Source organism: Ursus arctos, unplaced genomic scaffold (assembly GCF_023065955.2).
Source record: "Ursus arctos isolate Adak ecotype North America unplaced genomic scaffold, UrsArc2.0 scaffold_20, whole genome shotgun sequence".
NCBI classification, from domain to species: domain Eukaryota; kingdom Metazoa; phylum Chordata; class Mammalia; order Carnivora; family Ursidae; genus Ursus; species Ursus arctos.
Window position 1 is genome coordinate 30,135,591 of NW_026622875.1, and position 20,539 is coordinate 30,156,129.

Consider the following 20,539-nt stretch of genomic DNA (forward strand, 5'->3'; position numbering starts at 1 on the left):
AGGCTATCAGCTGATTTTTCAGCAGAAACTTTGCAGGCAGTAGGGAGCGGCACAATATATTCAAAGTGCTGAAAGGGAAAAATTGAGAATACAAGAATACAAGAGTAGCCAACAAGGCTATCATTCAGAATAGGAGAAATAACGAATTTGGCAGACAAACAAAAATTAAAAGAATTCATGACCACTAAACAGCCTTACAAGAAATGTTAAGGGGGACTCTGTGAGTAGAAAACAAATACCACAATAAGAGTAAGAAAAATAGGAAGCACAAAATCAAAAAAAATAAGTTTATCTGTAAAAATAGGTCAAGAGAATCACAAAATAGAAGGACATAAAATATGATACCACATATCTAAAATATAAAGGGGAGAGGAGTAAAGAATGAGTTCAAAATTAAGCAACCATCAGCTTAACAGAGACTGCTATGTGAAGATGATGTTATATATAAACTGAATGGTAACCACAAATCAAAACACAGTAATAGTGGGGCACCTGGGTGGCTCCGTCGTTGGGTGTCTGCCTTCGGCTCAGGGTGTGATCCCAGCATTCTGGGATCGAGCCCCACATCGGGCTCCTCTGCTGGGAGCCTGCTTCTTCCTCTCCCACTCCCCCTGCTTGTGTTCCCTCTCTCGCTGGCTGTGTCTCTCTCTGTCAAGTGATAAATAAAAAGTCTTTAAAAAAAAACAGTAATAGATATGCAAAAAATTAAGAGTAAGGAATCCAATTATTTTACTAAAGAAAGCCAACTAATCATGAGAGAATAGAAAAAGAGAAGAAAGGAACAGAGAGGAACTACAAAAACGACCATAAAACAAGTAAGAAAATGGCAATAAATACACACATATAAATAATTACTTTGAATGTAAATGGACTAAATGCTCCAATCAAAAGAAATAGGGTGATGGAGTAGATTTTACAAAAAAAGACTCATCTATAGACTGCCTGTTAAGAAATTTATTTCAGGGGCGCCTGGGTGGCACAGCGGTTAAGCGTCTGCCTTTGGCTCAGGGCATGATCCCAGCGTTATGGGATCGAGCCCCACATCAGGCTCCTCTACTATGAGCCTGCTTCTTCCTCTCCCACTCCCCCTGCTTGTGTTCCCTCTCTCGCTGGCTGTCTCTATCTCTGTCAAATAAATAAATAAAATCTTTAAAAAAAAAAAACGAAATTTATTTCAGATCTAAAGACACATACAGACTGAAAGTGAAGGGATAGAGAAACATTTATCATAAAAATGGAAGTAAAATGAAAGCCAAAGTGACAATACTTATATTGGACAAAACAGACATTAAAACAAAGGCTGTAACGAGACAAAGAAGGACACTATATAATCATATACAGTAAAATCCAACAAGAATACATAAAAATTGTAAATATATATGCACCCAACATGGGAGCACCTGAATACATAAAGCAGTTAATAACAAACATAAAGGAAATAATCAGTAGTAATACAATAATAGTAGGGGATTTTAACACCCTACTGACATCAATGGATAGATCATCCAAACAGAAAATTAACAAGGAAACAGTGGCTTTGAATGACACACTGGACCAGATGGATCTAACAGACATATTCAGAACATTCCATACTAAAACAGCAGAATGTATGGTCTTTTCAGGTGCATATGGACCATACTCCAGAACAGATAACATATTAGGCCACAAAACAAGTCTCAACATATTCAGAAAGATGGACATCGTACCATGCATCTTTTCTGATACCAGAAATCAATCACAAGAAAAAACATGGAAAGCACACAAATACGCAGAGGTTAAATAACATGCTACTAAACAATGAATGGGTCAACCAAGAAATCAAAGACAAAATAAAAAAAAAAATACATGGAGACAAATGAAAATGAAAGTACAATTGTCCAAAATCTGTGGGATACAGCAAAGGCTGTTCTACGAGGGAAGTTTATAGCAATATAGGCCCATCTCAAGAAACAAGAAAAGTCCCAAATAAACAACCTAACCTTATAACTAAAGGAACTAGAAAAAGAATAACAAACAAAACCCAAAACCAGTAAAAGGAAGGAAATTATAAAGATTAGAGCAGAAATAAGATAGAAACTAAAAAAAAAAAAAAAAAAAATAGAACAGATCAATGAAACCAGGAGCTGGTTCTTTCTAAAGATCAATAAAATTAATAAACTTTAAGCCAGACTTTAGACTTATAAATAAAACGAGAAAGGGGAGAAATAGGAACTGACACCACAGAAATACACAAGGCTGTAATGGAATATTTTGAAAAATTCTATACCAACAAATTGGACAAACTAGTAGAAATGGATAAATTCCTAAAAACATTATAACCTCCCAAAATTGAATCAGGAAGAAATAGAAAATTTGAACAGACCAATTACCAGCAATGAAACTGAATCAGTAATGAAAACATTCCCAGCACAAAAAAAAAAAAAAAAAAAAAAAAAAGTCCAGGGCTAGACAACTTCACAGGTGAATTCTACCAAACATTTAAAGAAGAGTTAATGCCTATTCTTCTCAAACTATTCCAAAAAATAGAAGAGGAAGGAAAACTTCCTAATTCATTCTCTGAAGCCATTGTTACACTGATACCAAAACCAGATAAAGACATTGCAAAAAAAGAGAATTATAGGCCAGTATCTCTGATGAATGTAGGTGCCGAAAATCCTCAACAAAATACTAGCAAACAGAATCTAACAATACATTTTAAAAAATCATTCACCATGATCAGGTGGGATTCATTCCTGAGATGCAGGTGTGGTTCAATATTTGCAAATCAATGTGATACATCACATCAATAAAAGAAGGGATAAAAATCATATGATCATATTAATAGATGCTGAAAAAGCATTTGACAAAGTGTAACATCCATTCATGATAAAATCCCTCAAAAAATAAGATTAGAGGAAACATACTTCACATAATATACAAAAAACCCACAGCTAACATTATACTCAATGGTGAAAAATTGAGAGCATTTTCTCTAAGGTCAGGAACAAGACAAGGATGTCCACTCTCACCACTACTATTTGACATAGTACTGGACTTCCTAGCCACATCATCAGAGAAGAGGAATGAATAAAAGGCATCCAAATTGGTAAGGAAGAAGTAAAGCTTCCCCTATTTGCAGATGACGTAATACTATATAAAGAAAACCCTAGGGGCGCCTGGGTGGCATAGCGGTTAAGCGTCTGCCTCCGGCTCAGGGCGTGATCCTGGCGTTATGGGATCGAGCCCCACATCGGGCTCCTCCGCTACGAGCCTGCTTCTTCCTCTCCCACTCCCCCTGCTTGTGTTCCCTCTCTCGCTGGCTGTCTCTATCCTGTCGAATAAATAAATAAAATCTTTAAAAAAAAAAAAACAACCCTAAACACTCCACCAAAAAACTACTAGAACTGGGGCACCTGGGTGGCTCAGTTGATTAAATGTCTGCCTTGGGCTCAGGTCATGATCCCAGGGTGCTGGGATCAAGCCCCACATTGGGCTCTCTGCTCGGGGGGAGGGCTGCTTCTCCCTCCTCCTCTGCCTGCCACTCCCCCTGCTTATGCGTTGCGCGATCTCTCTATCTCTGTCAAATAAATAAATAAAAATCTTAAAAAAAAAACCTACTAGAACTGATAAATGAATTTAGTAAGGTAGCAGGATACAAAATCAACATACAGAAATCCTTGGCATTTTTATATACTAATAATGAAGCAACAGAAAGAGAAAATAAGAAAGAAATCTCATTGACTATTGCACCAAAGAAAATTAAATACCTAGGAATAAATTTAACCAAGGAAGTGAAAGACCTGTACTCTGAAAATCATGAAAGATATTGAAGATGACACAAACAAATGGAAAGATACTTCATGCTCATTGTTAGGAAGAACAAATATTGTTAAAATGTCCATCAAAGTAATCTACACATTCAATGCACTTCCTATCAAAATACCAACAATATCTTTCACAGAACTAGAATAGGCAATCCTAAAATTTGTATAGTACAACAGAAGACTCCAAATAGCCAAAACAATCTTGAAAAAGAAGAACAAAGATGGAAGTATCACAATGCCATATTTCAATTTATACGATGAAGTTGTAGTAATCAAAACAGTATGGGATTGGCACAAAAATAGGCACATCGATAAATGGAATAGAATAGAAAGCCCAGAAATAAACCCACGTTTATATGGTCAATTCATCTTGACAAAGGAGGAAAGAATATGCCATGGGAAAAAGACAGCCTCTTCAACAAATGGTGTTGGGAAAACTGGATGGCTAAATGTGAAAGAATGAAACTGGACGACTGGCTTACACTATGCACAAAGATAAATTCAAAATGGATTAAGGACCTAAATGTGAGACCTAAAACTGTAAAAATGCTAGAGGAGAGCATAGGCAGTAATTTCTCTGACTTTGGACAATAGCAACTTTTTTCTAGATATGTCTTCTGAGGCAAGGGAAACAAAAGCAAAAATAAACTATTGGGGCTTCATCAAAATAAGATTTTCTGCACAGCAAAGGAAGTGATCAACAAAACTAAAAGACAACCTACTGAATGGAAGAAGATATTTGCAAATGACATTTCTGATAAAGAGAACTTACATAATTCTACATCCCAAAACAAATAATCCAATTAAAAATTGGCAGAAGACAAGAACATTCATTTCTCCAAAGAAGACGTCCAGATGGGCAACAGACACATGAAAAGATGTTCAATGTCTCTCATCAGCAGGGAAATGCAAATCAAAACTACAATGAGAAATCACCTCACCTGTCAGAATGGCTAACATCAAAAACACATGAAACAACAAGTGTTGGCAAGGATGTGGAGAAAAAGGAATCCTCATGCATTGTTGGTGGGAATGCAAATTGGAGCAGCCACTGTGGAAAACAGTATGGAGGCTCCTCAAAAAGTTAAAGATAAAACTACTCTATGATCTAGTAATTGCACTATTGAGTATTTACCCAAAGAATACAAAACCCCTAATTTGAAGGGATACATGCACCCCTATGTTTATTGCGGCATTATTTACAATAGCGAAATTATAGAAGCAGCCCAAGTGTTCATGGAAAAATGAATGAATAAAAAAGAGGTGATATATATATACATATATATACATATGTATATGTATATATATATATGGAATATTATTCAGCCATAAAAAAGAATGAAATCTTGCCATTGGCAATGACATGGATGGAGCTACAGAGTATTATGCTAAGTGAAATAAGCCAGTCAGAGAAAGACAAATACCATATGATCTCACTCATATGTGGAATTTAAGAAACAAAACAAACAAAGGAAAAGATTTTGAAAAAGGAGACACAAACCAAGCATAGACTTAACTATAGAGAACAAACTGTGGGTTTCCAGACGGGAGGTGGGGAGATGAAATAGGGGATGGAGATTAAAGAGTACTGTTAGCATGAAGAGCACTGTGTAATGTATAGATTTGTCGTATCACCATATTGTACACCTGAAACGAATACAATACTGTATGTTAACTAACTAGAGTTTTTTAAAAATTAATAAAAAATAATTACATGTGGCTAGCAGCTACTGTATTCAACAGTGCAGATTACAGAACATTTCTGCAATCATATAATGTTCAATTTGGCAATACTGGAAGTATTTCTAAATAATACCTTAAAATTTCAAGTAAAACTCCATTATTTGAAACTTTGGCATCTTGTTTTAGAGCCCTTGAGAAAGGTAGAGAAAGTGGTCTCATCATTGTGTGGACAAAAGAGAAAAAAAAAGGTAGAAAACTGTACCAGGAAAACCTGAATTGCTAGGGGGTAAATTGCCAGGCGGCAAACCTCCTGAGGTCCTTTGAACATTCCTTTTTAACTTGAAAGTGACTGATTCATTTTTTTAAAAAATGTTAAAGTCATTTTTAAGGGAAAAATTCAAAACAATTCCCTGTGGTGTAAGTTATGACCACTCTCACAAGCACTTACCTGAGTTTGTTGCTTGAATATTTTAAATGATGCATTCATATCAAGCTTTTTTTTTTTTTAACTTCCACGTTCAAGCCATACAAATGGTTCAAAGAATCTTTGAAGACCCCCTTGGTGCTCTAAAAAGCCATGGGTCCATAGGTTCTCTCCCAATGTGCACAAACCCAGAGAAGCTTTGGGATGGTGAGCCCAGGTATGAGAATTGCGTTTGGCCTTTGTTCTTACCCAGGAGAACAATACCTCATTCCTCATCTTGCCGCCTTTACTCTAAAACATCTTGCAGATTTTGCTCCTCCACACATCCCAGAAAAATTTAATCTCCTTCTTCATTTTAAATATTTAAATACTTCTCTTAATCTTGGGCCCTTGGATCAGAACAATGGCTTCAAAAGCTTCTGGAAAACACTTGAAAATATGTGAAAATTTTTTCCCTTAGGTGATTGCGGAAGAATTATCTGGCAACGATGACTACGTCGAACTTGCATTCAATGCACGAAAATTGGATGACAAGGTAAAGAGTTTGGCATTAACCTTACTGAAGGAAGTAATAAAGCTAGCACACAAAGTTTAATCAGATTTCCCCCTGCAGCTGTTTTTTTCCCTTTCAACCCACATTATTAAACAGATCAAAGATTTCAGAGAGGTCTGCAAAGTAAGACTTTCCCCAAATTGAGACACAGTTGATGAGAAGGGGGAGGGACTATAATTAAAAGAGGACAATTTTGTTACGCCAAGACTTCATTGGTTCCCAAATGCCCAGGTCAATGTGCACAGGTAAATATGGTTTAACCCTATTACTAGGGACATTTCATAAGAAAACAGATGACATGAAAGGGAGGAGAAGTGACATTTATGAAGCACCTATATTTTCCAAGCACAGGGTTAAGAGCTTTTTGTGCATATCACATTTAATGATTCTTACAACTCCCATTAGCAGGCATTACTAACTTTGTTTCGCAGATGAGGAAACATATTCAGAGATGAAGTAATTTGTCTAAGGTCACTCCATGTGTTAGTCCAGATAATCCCAGAAACAGACACCAAGACGGGATTAAATATGCAAGGGTTTCATTAGGAACATAGGGAGGAAATCCACCAGACCACAATGCAAGTCTGACCATGAGTAATGGAGAGAGGGAGAAAGGGGAGGGTGGCAGTGTCCTGGAATGCCATTCAGTCTAAGGAAGCTTAAGCAAGGCCATCAGGGAGTCCTAGGGCCAATATTGGCCAGCAGGAGAGTTTCATGTCCCCCATACCTACCTTAATATCCCCTACACATCCCCCTATACAAGCTGGGAGTGGCCCACTGGAAGCCTGGCCTCAGTGTAACTGCAGGGATGCATTTCAGGGCACAGCACCTGGGGACCAAGGGGGAGGTCTGTAAAGCAGTTTTCTTAGCTACCATATCCTGCTAGTAAGTGGTTAAAACCGAAGATTCATTTCCATGTCAGTTCCAGGGGAGTCTGACTCCCATCTGTATTATCACTGACAACTTCCACCCAATCACAGGCCATGTTAGTTCTACATACACAGAAAAAGTTCCTCAGTCTCCACCCCTTAAAAAGGGGGGGGGAGTGTCCTTTCCAACCTCACCATATATTTACGATTTCCCTCCAACCATATCCTTAAGTCAAAAACACAGCACTTAATAAATGTATTTACAAAGGACTCTATTTTCCTAGAGCACACCTAGAGAACAGGGGATTTGGGGAGGTGGTACCATGTTTTCAAACAATTGCTGACAGGCATTAGGCTGAAAAAGGTAAAGTGATGTATCAGGCAGTTCCCTAAAGTCTCAGGCAGCCGTTGATAGCTGGCATAGCTCATTCACTTTCACCTATGAACAGTACGCAGACCACTTATGCGTTCATTAATTCATTCTTTTATTTGTTCATTCATTCTTCATTCATCATTCATTCACCAAACCTTTGTGGCATGCTTGTTATGTATCAGGTGGTGGGATAAAGACATGCTTTAAACCATTCTCACAGCTACAACCTGTAATTCACACCTAAGTGAAACATAAATTTAAACTACAAATGATATGAATAATGTTATAGCCATGATGCATTGTGATAAGTGAGGTATAACCGCTGTCTGGAGAAGGTTAATTCATTCTGCCTGGGGACATCAGGAAAGACTTTATCCTTATGAATAAATTATATTTGGATTTTTTTTTTTTTTTTTTTTTAGTGTCCTGAGTAGATTGTGTGAAACTTTCACGAACCGCTACCTTTTGTCATTAGCGTGAGCTAGGTGCTGGGAACTGTGGTGTGCACTGATGTCAGTTGGATATAAGCTTTAAATCCTCACTTCCTGATGGCTGTTATGTTCTTTCTCCCTCATCATCTCCCCAAGTTTGGGAATAATTCACCAAACTGCTTTGTAGTATCTTTCCTGGTGCCATTATAAGCCATTGGGTCAGTGTGTAGCAGTTTTAAGCCACTCAGCTAATGGCTTATAATGGCTTCTTTCTACTTAATAGTCTCTTAAGCACCTCTAATCTGCCCTCTAACTGACTTCTGTTACAGTGCAAGAGGACTTGGGGGTTTGTTAGAGGGCCCATTAGCTCTAATGTGTTTGAACAGTTTCCCTTCATTCCAATGTGCACTTGCTCTCAAAGCTGAAAAAGCCTCATGCAGCACTTAATATGGTTCTAGGTGGCCATTCCCACCTTTGTCTGGGTTGATTATCCAACGCCCTGGTCACTGCTGAGCCTCACTGCCCCAAAGCTGTAGACTCCAGGTCATTCATAATGTGGGTATCTTGCCCAATCTCCTTAGTAATCCAGAGAGAAGTAGGTCCTGTTCAGCATAAAGCAGAGGCCATTGTTCCTCTTTGGACTGAAAGGTGAATGGTCTCAGGTGGAAAAAGGGAAAAGTAGCATTAAGGAGCAAGATCTCCTCAAAAACCTCTTCGGGAAACCAAGGCTCAGTAAGTTCTGATGACTTACTCAGATACTACTACTGCTGATACTACTGGTTAATAGATAATACTGGTTATCTATTGCTGCATAGGAAACCATCTCAACACCTAGTGACTTAACTGTTCTATTACATGCCATGGTTTTGAGGGCCAGAAATTGAGGCAAGTTTCAATGGGACAATTCTTCTGCTTCTCATGGTGTTGACAGAAGTCACTCAGTGATACTCAGCTGGGGGAGGAGCTTGCCTAGAGAGTTCAGTCTAGCTTTGCTCACGTGCCTCGCACGTGGGATGGCTGACAGGCTGATCTCAGCTTGGTTGGTCAACCAGAGTGCCTTCATAGTGGTCTTGGGTTAGTCACACTTCCCACACAGTGGCTGGCTTTTCCCAGAGAAAGCATCCCAAAAGAACAGAGAAGCTCTGTGGCCTCTTCTGAGCTAGCCTTGGAAGTCATGGAGCATCAATTCTGCTGCATTGTGTTAGTTACATGTAAGTCATAAGGCCAGCCCAGAGTCAAGGGGAGGGGAGTTAGACTCCACACCTCGAAGGGGGAGTGGCAAAGTCATATTATAGAAAAGCACGTGCACAGTGGACATGGTGGTGGCCATCTTTGGAAAATGCAGTTTGCCACAGATTTTGTGTGTGTGTGTGTGTGTGATAGAATCAGAATAAGATAGTACAATTATTTCTTGTCACTGCTGGAAAAATAATTCCAAGTTTATTAAGGAGAACCTCTTTTTAGCTTTTAGCATTCGATGATATTGTAGCTACCTGCATGTTAGCGGTTGAATGTATATCTCTTAATTGAGAAAATATATCATGACTAAAAGCAACAGATAAAGACCTTAATTTTCTAAATTTTGTTAATTCGTTTCATGAGACTAACTTCTATATACATTTGAAAACTTACAGTATGAATATGTGGGGAAAATATGTTATATCCAATTCAGACAATGGTTATAGGACATCAGGATCCCCAGTCCCCCTGTTATCATCCTGGTAACCTTTAGATATCCAAATACGTCAGGTAGAAAGCCTCTGGTCTAATGCAACTGCCTTCTTTTACAGATGAGAACACTGAGGTTCAGATATATTAAATGACTTACCAAGCCCCCACCCCTCCGACACACACACGCAAATAATCAGTGACAGAATGGGACTTAATTGGGTTGCTTAACTAAAATCTAAATTTTTCTTCAGGGCAAAGGGTTAATGAACACATGTGGAGTTTGTCTCCAGATGTGGAGGACTTATTTCAGGGAAATAGGAAGCCAGGGAGGAAGGAGGTGAAGGTATGCCATAGGCCGCAGTCCTCCAAGTGTTGTCCAAGGTCCCCAAACCCTTGGGGACTACATGAAGTCAAAACTGTTTTCATAATAATACTAAGATATTATTTTCTTTCTTCACTCTTATTCTCTCACATGTGTACAATGGTTTTCTGGAAGTGGCATGATGCCTAATATCACAACAGAGTAAATGCAGAAATAGATATGAGAATCCTGCTGCCTTCTATTAAGTTATTAAGTTATTAAACTGATTTGCAAAAATGTAAAGGAATGCCATTTTTCTGGCTATTTTTTAAATTTGGAAAATACAGTTGTCTTCCATTAAAATGCTGTTTTTGTTATGATGTACTGGGTCTGTTTTTATATTTTTAAAATGATATAACAAATGAATATTTTTTAATTTCATTTTTAGTTTATAATAGAGTAAATATTGATAAATAAAATCTACATAAACAAAAGATCCTTGGGTTCCTCAGTAATTTTTAAGACTGTAAAGGAGTTTTAAGATCAAAGAGTTTGAGAACTGCTGTTGTAGGGTGTACCGAGGAGCACTAAGTACTTTGCAAACCACAATGAGAGAGAAATACCCCTTTTCTTTTGATAGAAATAATCATTTTTATCACTGGGTGTTATACGCAACTAATGAATCATCGAACTTTACATCAAAAACCAGGGATGTACTGTATGGTGACTAACATAATATAATAAAAAAACATTAAAAAAAAAGAAATAATCATTTTAACTTGTCTTTCCAATGTTATCAGCAGACCAGCAGCCATCTACCTAAGATGGAAATCCAGAGTTCTTAAAATCTGAGAGGTAGTCTTCAATGGCAGGCACAAATAAAATAAATTAGGTTTGTAAGAAATAACTTATTTATCTAATGTTAATGCAATTCACTTAATGGAGAGGTGGACTTTCTAATTTCTAAAGCACATTTATTACATTAGCAGCTAGTTGGCAATTAATCTAATAAGTAAGTAGAGATATGAATGTAATCACTTTAGAACATTCAAGCTAACAAAGAGTATTCTTTCTCCTCTCTTTCCTGAGAAAGTATTCATGTTGGTATGCTGGAACTGATTCTCACACTGGTGGTCACCACATCTGTAGTAGTATCATTATAAAGTCCATTTTTTTTAAAAGATTTTATTTATTTAACAGAGAGAGACAGCCAGTGAGAGAGGGAACACAAGCAGGGGGAGTGGGAGAGAAGAAGCAGGCGCCCAGCGGAGAAGCCTGATGTGGGGCTCGACCCCAGAACACCAGGATCACGCCCTGAGCCGAAGGCAGACGCTAAGGACTGCGCCATCCAGGCACCCCTATAAAGTACATTTGTAGTGTTCCCACGATGTTAGATTGATGGGGTGCTGTGTATACAAACAAATGTGTCTCTACAGCAGAGTCAGCAATTTTCTTAAAGACTTTATTTATTTATTTATTTATTTATTTATTTGAGAGAGAGAGAGCGAGAGAGAGATTGAGAGAATGGGTGGGGGCAGCGGCAGAGGGAGAAGCAGACTCCCTGTGGAGCAGGGAGCCCAACTTGGGATTCGATCCTAGGATTGGGATCATGAACTGAACCAAAAGCAGACGCTTAACCAACTGAGCCACCCAGGTGCCCCAAATTTTTTCTATGAAGGACCAGCTGATAAATATTTTAGACTTTGCAGGCCATATAGTCTCCATCCTGGCTACTCAGTTCTGCCTTTGGAGTGTGAAAACAACCATAGGCAATACGTAAATGAATGAGTGTGGCCGTGTTCCAATAAAACTTTATTCACAAAAACAAGCAATGGGCAGGATTTAGGCCCACTGTTTGCCAACCCCTGTTCCAAAGCAACATTAAATCTCTACCTGCTGGGCTGTGATTTTACTATGTTCAAGTATGCCTGCCTAAAAACTAATCTAGCCTGAGTTGATGATAGCAAGTTATAATTAATGAGCATCTACAGTGCAAGGTGTCAGGTGTCTAACCTGCAGTATCCCCCAAACTCAAAACCACATTCCCAAAGGTGGAAATTATCAATTGCATTTTACAGATGAAGCATAGTAAGGTTAAATAAACAGTTTGCCCGAAGTCACAGGGTAGGAAGCTATAGAGTTTGGGTATGACCCCAAATCTTTCAGATAATCTTTTCTTACTCTAATATTCCATTTTCAAGATCACTGTCATAGAAATGCACTGCTTCCTTTTCTATTCCAAACCTCAGCTGATTGCTTGTTGCCCTCTTGCATGACTAGATTTCTCTCATATTGGACTAAAAGGGCAGAGTGATAGGGCCTCCAAGTTATTAAAAATTTCACCACAGCAAAACTTCAGTAAAATGCCTATATAATTAACCTTGCTTGCACTGAGCTGTCCCAAGGAACATCGTAATGCTGACAAGCGAAAACAGCCAAAAATTCCAGATTGTGTCACAAAACCATACAATTAGACCAGAGTTGTGTTTAAGCTACAAATTTTTGAGTGCACATTTAAGATATTTTTCAGCAGCTTATGAATTGTTTTATTTCGAAGAATCAGACACCTTCTAAGTAGTAATCATCCCAGATAGTTGGGTAGTGCTTTACAAAGTGTCCTCATACATTGTCTCTTATATTGATAATAATCGTGGCAGCAACACTTTTTGAGTGCTTATCACTGCCAGGTGCTAGACTCCACATACTGCATGGATCACCACCTTTAATTCTTTCACAGTGCCAGGAGGCAAAAGGTGACATTCTCTCTAATTACTGACCGGGAAACTGAGGCTTGAGGAAATTAAATATCTTGCCCCAGATCATGCAGATTGCAGACAGTGGAATCAGGATTTGAAAGCAGTTCTAAAGGCAGTGTGCCCATATTAGATTTTCAGTTACTTGAGGGCAGAGATCGTATCTGATCTTTCCTTCCTTGATTTGTAGTGTATCCTCCTAACAACATCTCTGTGCTAATTCTAAAGAGTATTTCAAAAGAATATAAAATAAAATAGAAAAAGCATTGCAATATACTACCAGGAGAAAAAAAAAGTATTAAAGTGTATGTAAAGTACGATTACAAATATTATTTTTAAAAGAAAGAAAAGAAAATTATGTCTAGATTCTAGAAAAATATTTACCAGAATGTTACTGATAGTTGTGAAATTACGGGTAAGAGTATGGGCTGGTTTTTTTCCTTCCTTTTTTCCTATATTTTCTATTTTTAAGTAAAAATAACAAAAGTTTAAAATTATCAATGAAAGGAAAAAGAAAAATAATTGATAGAGTTCCTCCAGTGTGGTCAGCAATTTTAAGTGCAATTCACCAACACGTTCCCTGAGGGAATAACACTCTATTTAAGGAAACAAAGCCTGAAGCTCCTAGAGAGGAGTCCACGGGCATCTAGGAACAAGTTAGCATGGTTCACAGCCATTAACAAAGGGAGGTAAGAGGGAGGTTCCAATTTTTTAAGATGAGTGTTGAAGCAAAAATAAGGGGCCTGGGGTGTGAATGTCTTGAGTATATGTGTAGAGGTAGGATTAAGCTAGCAGTGTGTCTTGGAGAGAAAAGGGCCATTTTGGTGGACAGACAGGGTTTGCAGGACAGACTTATTGATAAAAGCAGCCGCTGTGGGTTCTTGACAAGATGAAAGCTGTGGTAATTTGGTACCTTCAAAAATAGAGCGGAAGGGTATTCTGGACTCCGGGTGTTGTGGCATATGGTGTTTAGTTCTGGGCTAGGGTGGGAGGACCACGAAAGGGAGGATAGATAAATCCACCTCCCATCCTTTTCCTTTCTAAGGTGCCCTATGAAGTTTCTAGGCTGATATTCTTTTTTTTTTTAATAATATTTTTAAGTAATCTTTACACCAAAGGTGGGGCTCAAACTTACAACTCTAAGATCAAGAGTCACATGCTCTGCTGACTGAGCCAGTCAGGCACCCCAGGCTGATATTCTTCACTATATAGAGCCAGTCATATTATTTTCCTGCTCAAAATCCATCATTCGTTGCCAACTGCTTCCCAAGGCAGGTGCAAAGCCTTTGAACAAGTATTTAAGGCCCTTCACATCATGGAGCTGACTTTGCCAGGGTTGTCTTACCTACCCTACACATCCTTAGGCTGCAGTGGAATTAACCTGCCTAGCGTGCCCCTCTTTCACACACCCTGCTTAGTGTGTTTACTCTTTCACACCTTCATGCAGTCTGTTTCCTCCCCAGAAATATCCTCCTCACAACCATATCTTCCAGTGCAAATCCATCAACTCCCTCTCTTGTCTGTTGTACATTCATTCATTCATTCATTCTTAGCCTTGGGTTATATTTATTTGTGTACTTGTCTTACCACCAAACCAGATCGTACTTTGGTGGGTTGAGACCAAGTTTTATCCTTTCTTGTATATTAACATCAAGTACAAGACTCTATGATCAGTAGCTTTCCTGAGAATATTTTGTTGAGCTGAAGACTAGGATGGAAATGGGCTTCATTTTGCTTTGCTGCAGGCTAGAATTCTGGGGGGAAAAAATCAATTGATGAAATACATAATAAGAATATGGTAACTAAGGCTGCTGCTCAGTTAGCCTCCTATTCTATACCAGGTATTCATGTCATTCATTCATTTGTATATGTATTCATTCATACATTCAGGAAACACTATGTATGCTAAAGCCTAAACATCATGGAAGGTAAGGAAATGGTAGAGATATAAAAGAAAATCAGACATAATTCCTCCATTTTGAAAGCTTATAATCCCTTGGAGTAAAAAATAAGTAAAGGAAGGATATGGATATATGTCTGCTTCTAGTAATGAAGTACCTGCTTGTTTTACATTATTCTCCCACTGAAAGTGGCTAGAAACCCTGGATAAGGTACAAGAGACATCTGTTAGGGAATCCTAAGGCAGTCAAGTTTTTAGGGGACAAAAATGGAGAGGAGAGAAATCCACTGAAGTGATTCAGACATTCTAACCAGATTTTCCACTCAAGGCAATCCGTGAAGGCTGATTCATAAAACACCATGGGTAGAGAGGCTAAGAAACCTAGCAGAAAATAGTTCTAAGAAATAAAGAAACTGAGCAGAGGTGTTTGTCGTCTCATGGGCCTAAAGAAGCAAAACCAAAGTTCAGGGATACTGAGAGAGCTAGGGTTCAAGATTCACAGATGCTTCAGAAAAACAGTCTCAGTGTCTTTTCCTCCCAAGACAATCACTAATTAGCAAATAGCAAATAAAGAGGAACTGAACAAATGCCGGAACCAAGAGATTACGAAGATAAACAGAGCCTTCAAGAGAGTCTCACAAAAATTAGCATTGAGGGTGTGTCAAGGAACAATAGCCCTTATAAACACAAAACCTTTCAGTTAGAGTCCTTTAAAGACAATATTCAAAGAATAAATGAATCAAAAATATATTGTGCCTATAAAGATTTTTGAAGAAACCAATCTCTAAATAGCTCAATCCTAATTGGATTCAGGTAACTGTCCCCATTCTAACTGCTTACCAGTAGCTAAAGACTCATCTGAAGCCTTTATAATCTTACACAGTGTCTGGTATACCAAGAGGCAGAACCAAGAAACAGATCCATAGGTGATCAGATATTGCAGTCATCTGCAAAGACAGAGGCTTTAACGATAACTATAATTAATATGTTTAAGATAACAGATACATTGCTTTTCAAGCAAGATCATTGGAATTGATCTTGGAAGAATCCTTTGGATCGTACCTAAGAATGTACTTCTCAAAGGACTTGGAGTTCAGATGCAGCTCGTTCTAGCCAATGGTGGATCACAGAGATGAAGAACAAAGTAGGAAGGGGTCAAACCCAGTGGCATTTGATTCAAGGCAAGATCAAATATGTGTAGGTGGGAAATAACTGATTTTTGTTTATCTATTTTAGGATTTCTTCAGTAAATCTGACCCATTTCTGGAAATTTTTCGTATGAACGATGATGCAACCCAGCAGCTCGTACACCGAACTGAGGTGAGAAGAGTCATCTTCAGCTGTGCCATCTCATCTCCTGAGATAATAAATTGACCTATTTCGAGAAGGCCCTTACAGTTCTTGATGTCTGTAGCTATACACTCAGACCTGGAGTCTTCACTATCTTTAAGAGGACTCTTTGCCTTTCGTAGCTTTTTTAATTCTCAGTTTAGATATTAGAAGACTCTCTCACCCAGATTTTCCATTGTGACCTTCAATACAGTCAGCCATTTATTAATAATAAAAATATGAATATTAGCTAACATTTAATGAGAGTGATTAGGTACCAAGCATTGTGGTAAGTGATTTATATGCATTATTTTATTTACTTCTCACAACAATCCCATGACATGATTATTATTACCCCCATTTTATACTTGATTAACTGAACCTTTGGGGAGTCAAATGACTTTCCAAGTTCTCATAGTTAGCAAGGGGTAGAGCAGAGGTTTGAACCGAGTTTGTTTGGCCTGAGCTTTACTGTAATTTGGGAAGCCAATCTGCCTCGCCAGTATAAGTTCATACATTGGGCTGACGTCAGGCCTGTCATGTGAACAGCTGCCCTGTCTCAGCTGCCGCTGGGTCCTAGCAGCATCTTCTTCTCGAGCCCCCTCCTCTTTCTCCCTGGGGCTCCAAACTTATTCCTTATTACCCCCACCACGACCCAGTACCACACAGCCATTCAACAACCAATCCCAATCTCCACTTTATATTTTATTTTCAAGCTAGTCCAAGAGAGAGTCTGTGGGGATGAGAAGTGCATTGATAAGGAGGACATGGGGTGATTGTAATGAATGACAGAGCTGAGAGAAGACTGGTGTGTGTGTGTGTGTGTGTGTGTGTGTGTGTGTGTGTGTGTGTGGTGGAGACCAGTGGTGGAGTAAAGGAAGAAGAAACCCTCATAACTTTCACAGGATGATAGTGGGGGTGCCACATTCCCACTACCTCACATTAGAAATCCATTTCCATTTTCCTGAAGTAATAGAGTTGCAAGTAGCATTAGGGGAACTTTTTGTGTCATACTTAAGGTAGACAAGAATTAAATAGTCTTGAATGGGCAAAGTCTATGGATATCATCTGGTACATAGTTGGCATTTAATAAAATGTGCTTAATAAAAGAATGTATAAATGAATGGAGTTGAGTATAGATAGTATGTCTACTCCATGTTATAGTACAGTGTGAGTCTCTGGAATGTAATCCCTGGGGATTAATTTGAGGTGCAGTAGTTTCCCTGAGTGGCACCTGATTGCCACCACCAAATAGAGTCTTTTTCACACATACAGATTCCTCTGGTGGGACAGACTTCTTCCAGGAGAAGTGAATAAACTTCGGTGAGAATTAGAAATGGTGCCATTCATGCTTTTGCTCTAGTCAGTGAGTGAGGGCTTTAATGTGCAGACAGAAAGGAGATGGGGGCTGTTTTATGAGACTTCTCTCACAAGATCCCCCTCTCTTTTGCTCCTGACAGCAGTCCTTTTCTCATTATTGGTATTGGTGAATTCTCCTCTTCCCAAGAATCTCTAGAACTCCTTCCATACCTCATTGCTGAAGAGCTTCTGGAGACTCACAAGAAATGTGATTGTAAAGTTTTCCAATGAGTCAGCAATGTAACACTGTTGTTGTTGTTTTTTCCTCTTTCTTATTCAATAGATACAAAATAAATACTAGGCAATACTGTTCTCTTGGGGGAAGTACACACACACACAGATTCTAATTTCGTAGGAAATTTCTAGTTGAAACTTTGATCTGCTATTGAGTTTTTCAAAACTGTTGCAATGAAATATCATCACTTCCTAGTGTTTTTATATAAAGGTGACAACTTTAAATTAACCAAACACTTTTATCTAACTTTTCTTTTCACTATCACTTTGATCAACCCCAGGGTATCAGGGCACAAGACAAAGCCCCACAGGAACATTATTTTTTACTTTAATGCATTAAAAGAAATTTAATAATGAGTCCATGATACAATCAATAATTCATAGTTATATTAAGGAATCCAGTAGAAGAGAGAATCACTTATAAAATAATTATGTTATTTAGATAGAGAATTAATTTTTTTATAATGCTGAGGCTTCTGCTAACCAAAAATTTCATGGGAAGAAAAATTGATATGACAGAATTCTATTTGACTTCATTTGTATGTACCCTAGAGCAGTAGTTCTCGAATTTCATGCATCAGAATCATATAGGGGGCCCACCTCCAGAGTTTCTGTCAGTAAGTCTGAGTGCAACCTAAAAATCTGCACTTTTAACAAGTTCCTAGGCAATCCTGGTTCTGCTATTCTAAGGACCACACTTTGGAAACCCCTATCCTAAAGTACACACTACAATCCTAGGCACAGAGCAGATACTCATACATTCTAAGCCCAATTGACTTACTTGAATCATAGTGATGGCAGACTAAGACTTGACTTGTATGGACTCTTGGGAAGGATTAATTAGTAAGCTGCTTCCAAAAGGATTTCACTGTTATCGACTTAGTTTGTGACACTGAAGAGCCGAAGATCTGCCCTATTATGTCTTCTTAGGATAGCTGGTATTAAGTATGCTCCTGGGATTTTTCTTTTAGAATCTTCTCCTCTGACTTGCAGTCTGCTCTGACTCGAGGTCATGAGTTACCAAAAACCATCCAATTTTTTAGCAGTAGAAATGACCTGCTAACACTCTCTACACCAACCAGTAGTCTTTACTTACACTCCCATAGGAATGACAGTCCTACAGAACTGGAGATCCTTTATCAGAGGACACAGGCAGGCCTGCCTCCTCAATCCTAGCTCCATTTGATATAAAAGGGGTCATCCCCAGTATCCACATGCTGGACTGTATTACTGTCATTATTTATGAGACAACAGCCAGGCCAGTGACTGCAGGAGTTCTGCCCATAATGACCCACTTAATGGGCACCCTTAAAAGATTTTCTACTCCAAGTTTTCATTAAGACACCTATTCCAGGAATTGTCCTTTTCGTAAGCACCACAACGCTTCTCAAACAGTTTTTATGTTGAAATGTAGAAATGTCAAGCATTTCCTCCCCAACCCACGACTCCTCTTCCTCTCTTTCTTTCCTCAGGTTGTGATGAATAACTTAAGCCCAGCCTGGAAATCATTCAAAGTATCAGTCAATTCTCTATGCAGTGGAGATCCAGACCGCCGGCTGAAGGTCAGAAATCTATGTCCGAGAAATGCAATTGTTTATGTATTTAACTCTCCTCTTTCTCCTCACATGAATGTTGGCAAACCCAACATTCTCTGTACCACTTACCCAAATCTCTTAGCATCTTGATGGAAGATGCAGGGGCTATTTCTTCTGCAGGAGCCAATGAAGCTCATGAGATAGTCCAAGATAAATCCCAATTGTGTTATGTCAAGAGGCAAAACCCGTGGCTTCTCAGAGACAAACTATGGCAATAAGTTCATGGTACAATTGGGGGGTATTAAAAATACAAACACTGTTGTATCAATTATCTGCTGTTGCATAACAGACAATCCAAAATTTAGTAGTTTTAAAAAATAACCATTTATTTAGTAAGTTGGGTTGATCTAAGAGGTTCTTCTCTTGATCTTGCTTGGACTCTCATGCATTTGCAGGGTGACTCTGATTCTCAGGGCTTGACTGGCTATCATCTGGAATGACTGGGTATTTGAGCCATTTATCTCTCATCATCCAGAAGGCTAGCTTGGAGACTTACACACACAGTGACCTTAGAGTTCCCAAAGAGCAAGAACAGAAGCTGCAAACAAAGTCTCTTAAGGTCTAGTCACAGAACGCATATGAGGTCACTTCCTCCACATTCTATCAGCCAGAGCAAGTCACATGGCCATCCCATATTCAAGGGGTGAGGAAATAGACTGCCTCTTGGTGAGAGGAGCTGCAAAGTATGGCGGCCATTTTTTTCAATCTACCACAAATGCTTTTTGGGTATCATGTGAATATATATGTCGGAAGAAAAGACACATTGTGAGGGTGACCAAAGGAATGTTAGGAGCAGACTCCAGGAAGCATTTTTTATGGTCCAAGTTCTGACCTTCCTTCTGCTTTGGAAGTCCAAGAGCTCCATGTTATTCATGCTGTAGAGTTGATTCTACCAATTCAGGATGACTAAGTAAATTCAGTAGAGACTGGAGCCTATAAACTGAAAGGCTGATTAATTCACGTTCAGTGAGAAACATGCCCATCAGGCAACCTCAGCATTCACATCAGCTTAATGCGGGCACTTTCTCTATGTGGGCCAGCCATAGGAAAGACAGCTGTCAGAAGGCTGTGTAACAGTCTGAGAGCAGAGCCAGGGGTGCTGGATAACAAGGATGATGAATGGCTTCAGACTCCGAAAGCCTGGGGGCTCTACCTCCACTATGGGAAGATAGGTCCATGAGGCAGACTAACCATTCATGTTGATCTTTCACGTCACCTAATCCCCTGGAAACTGTTAGATGGACGTTGCCAATGTTTGTCT

General features: G+C 38.8%; 1 protein-coding gene across 1 annotated transcript in view; it reads left to right on the top strand.

The window, feature by feature from the left end:
* CPNE4 (copine 4) overlaps positions 1 to 20,539 on the top strand; it is a 472,213-nt gene that overhangs the window by 347,795 nt on the left and 103,879 nt on the right. Inside the window, exons 5-7 of the mRNA XM_026497018.4 lie at positions 6,371 to 6,445; positions 15,998 to 16,081; positions 19,156 to 19,245. Of these exons, the coding sequence (XP_026352803.3) occupies positions 6,371 to 6,445; positions 15,998 to 16,081; positions 19,156 to 19,245 (249 nt within the window). The remainder of the gene's footprint in view (positions 1 to 6,370; positions 6,446 to 15,997; positions 16,082 to 19,155; positions 19,246 to 20,539) is intronic.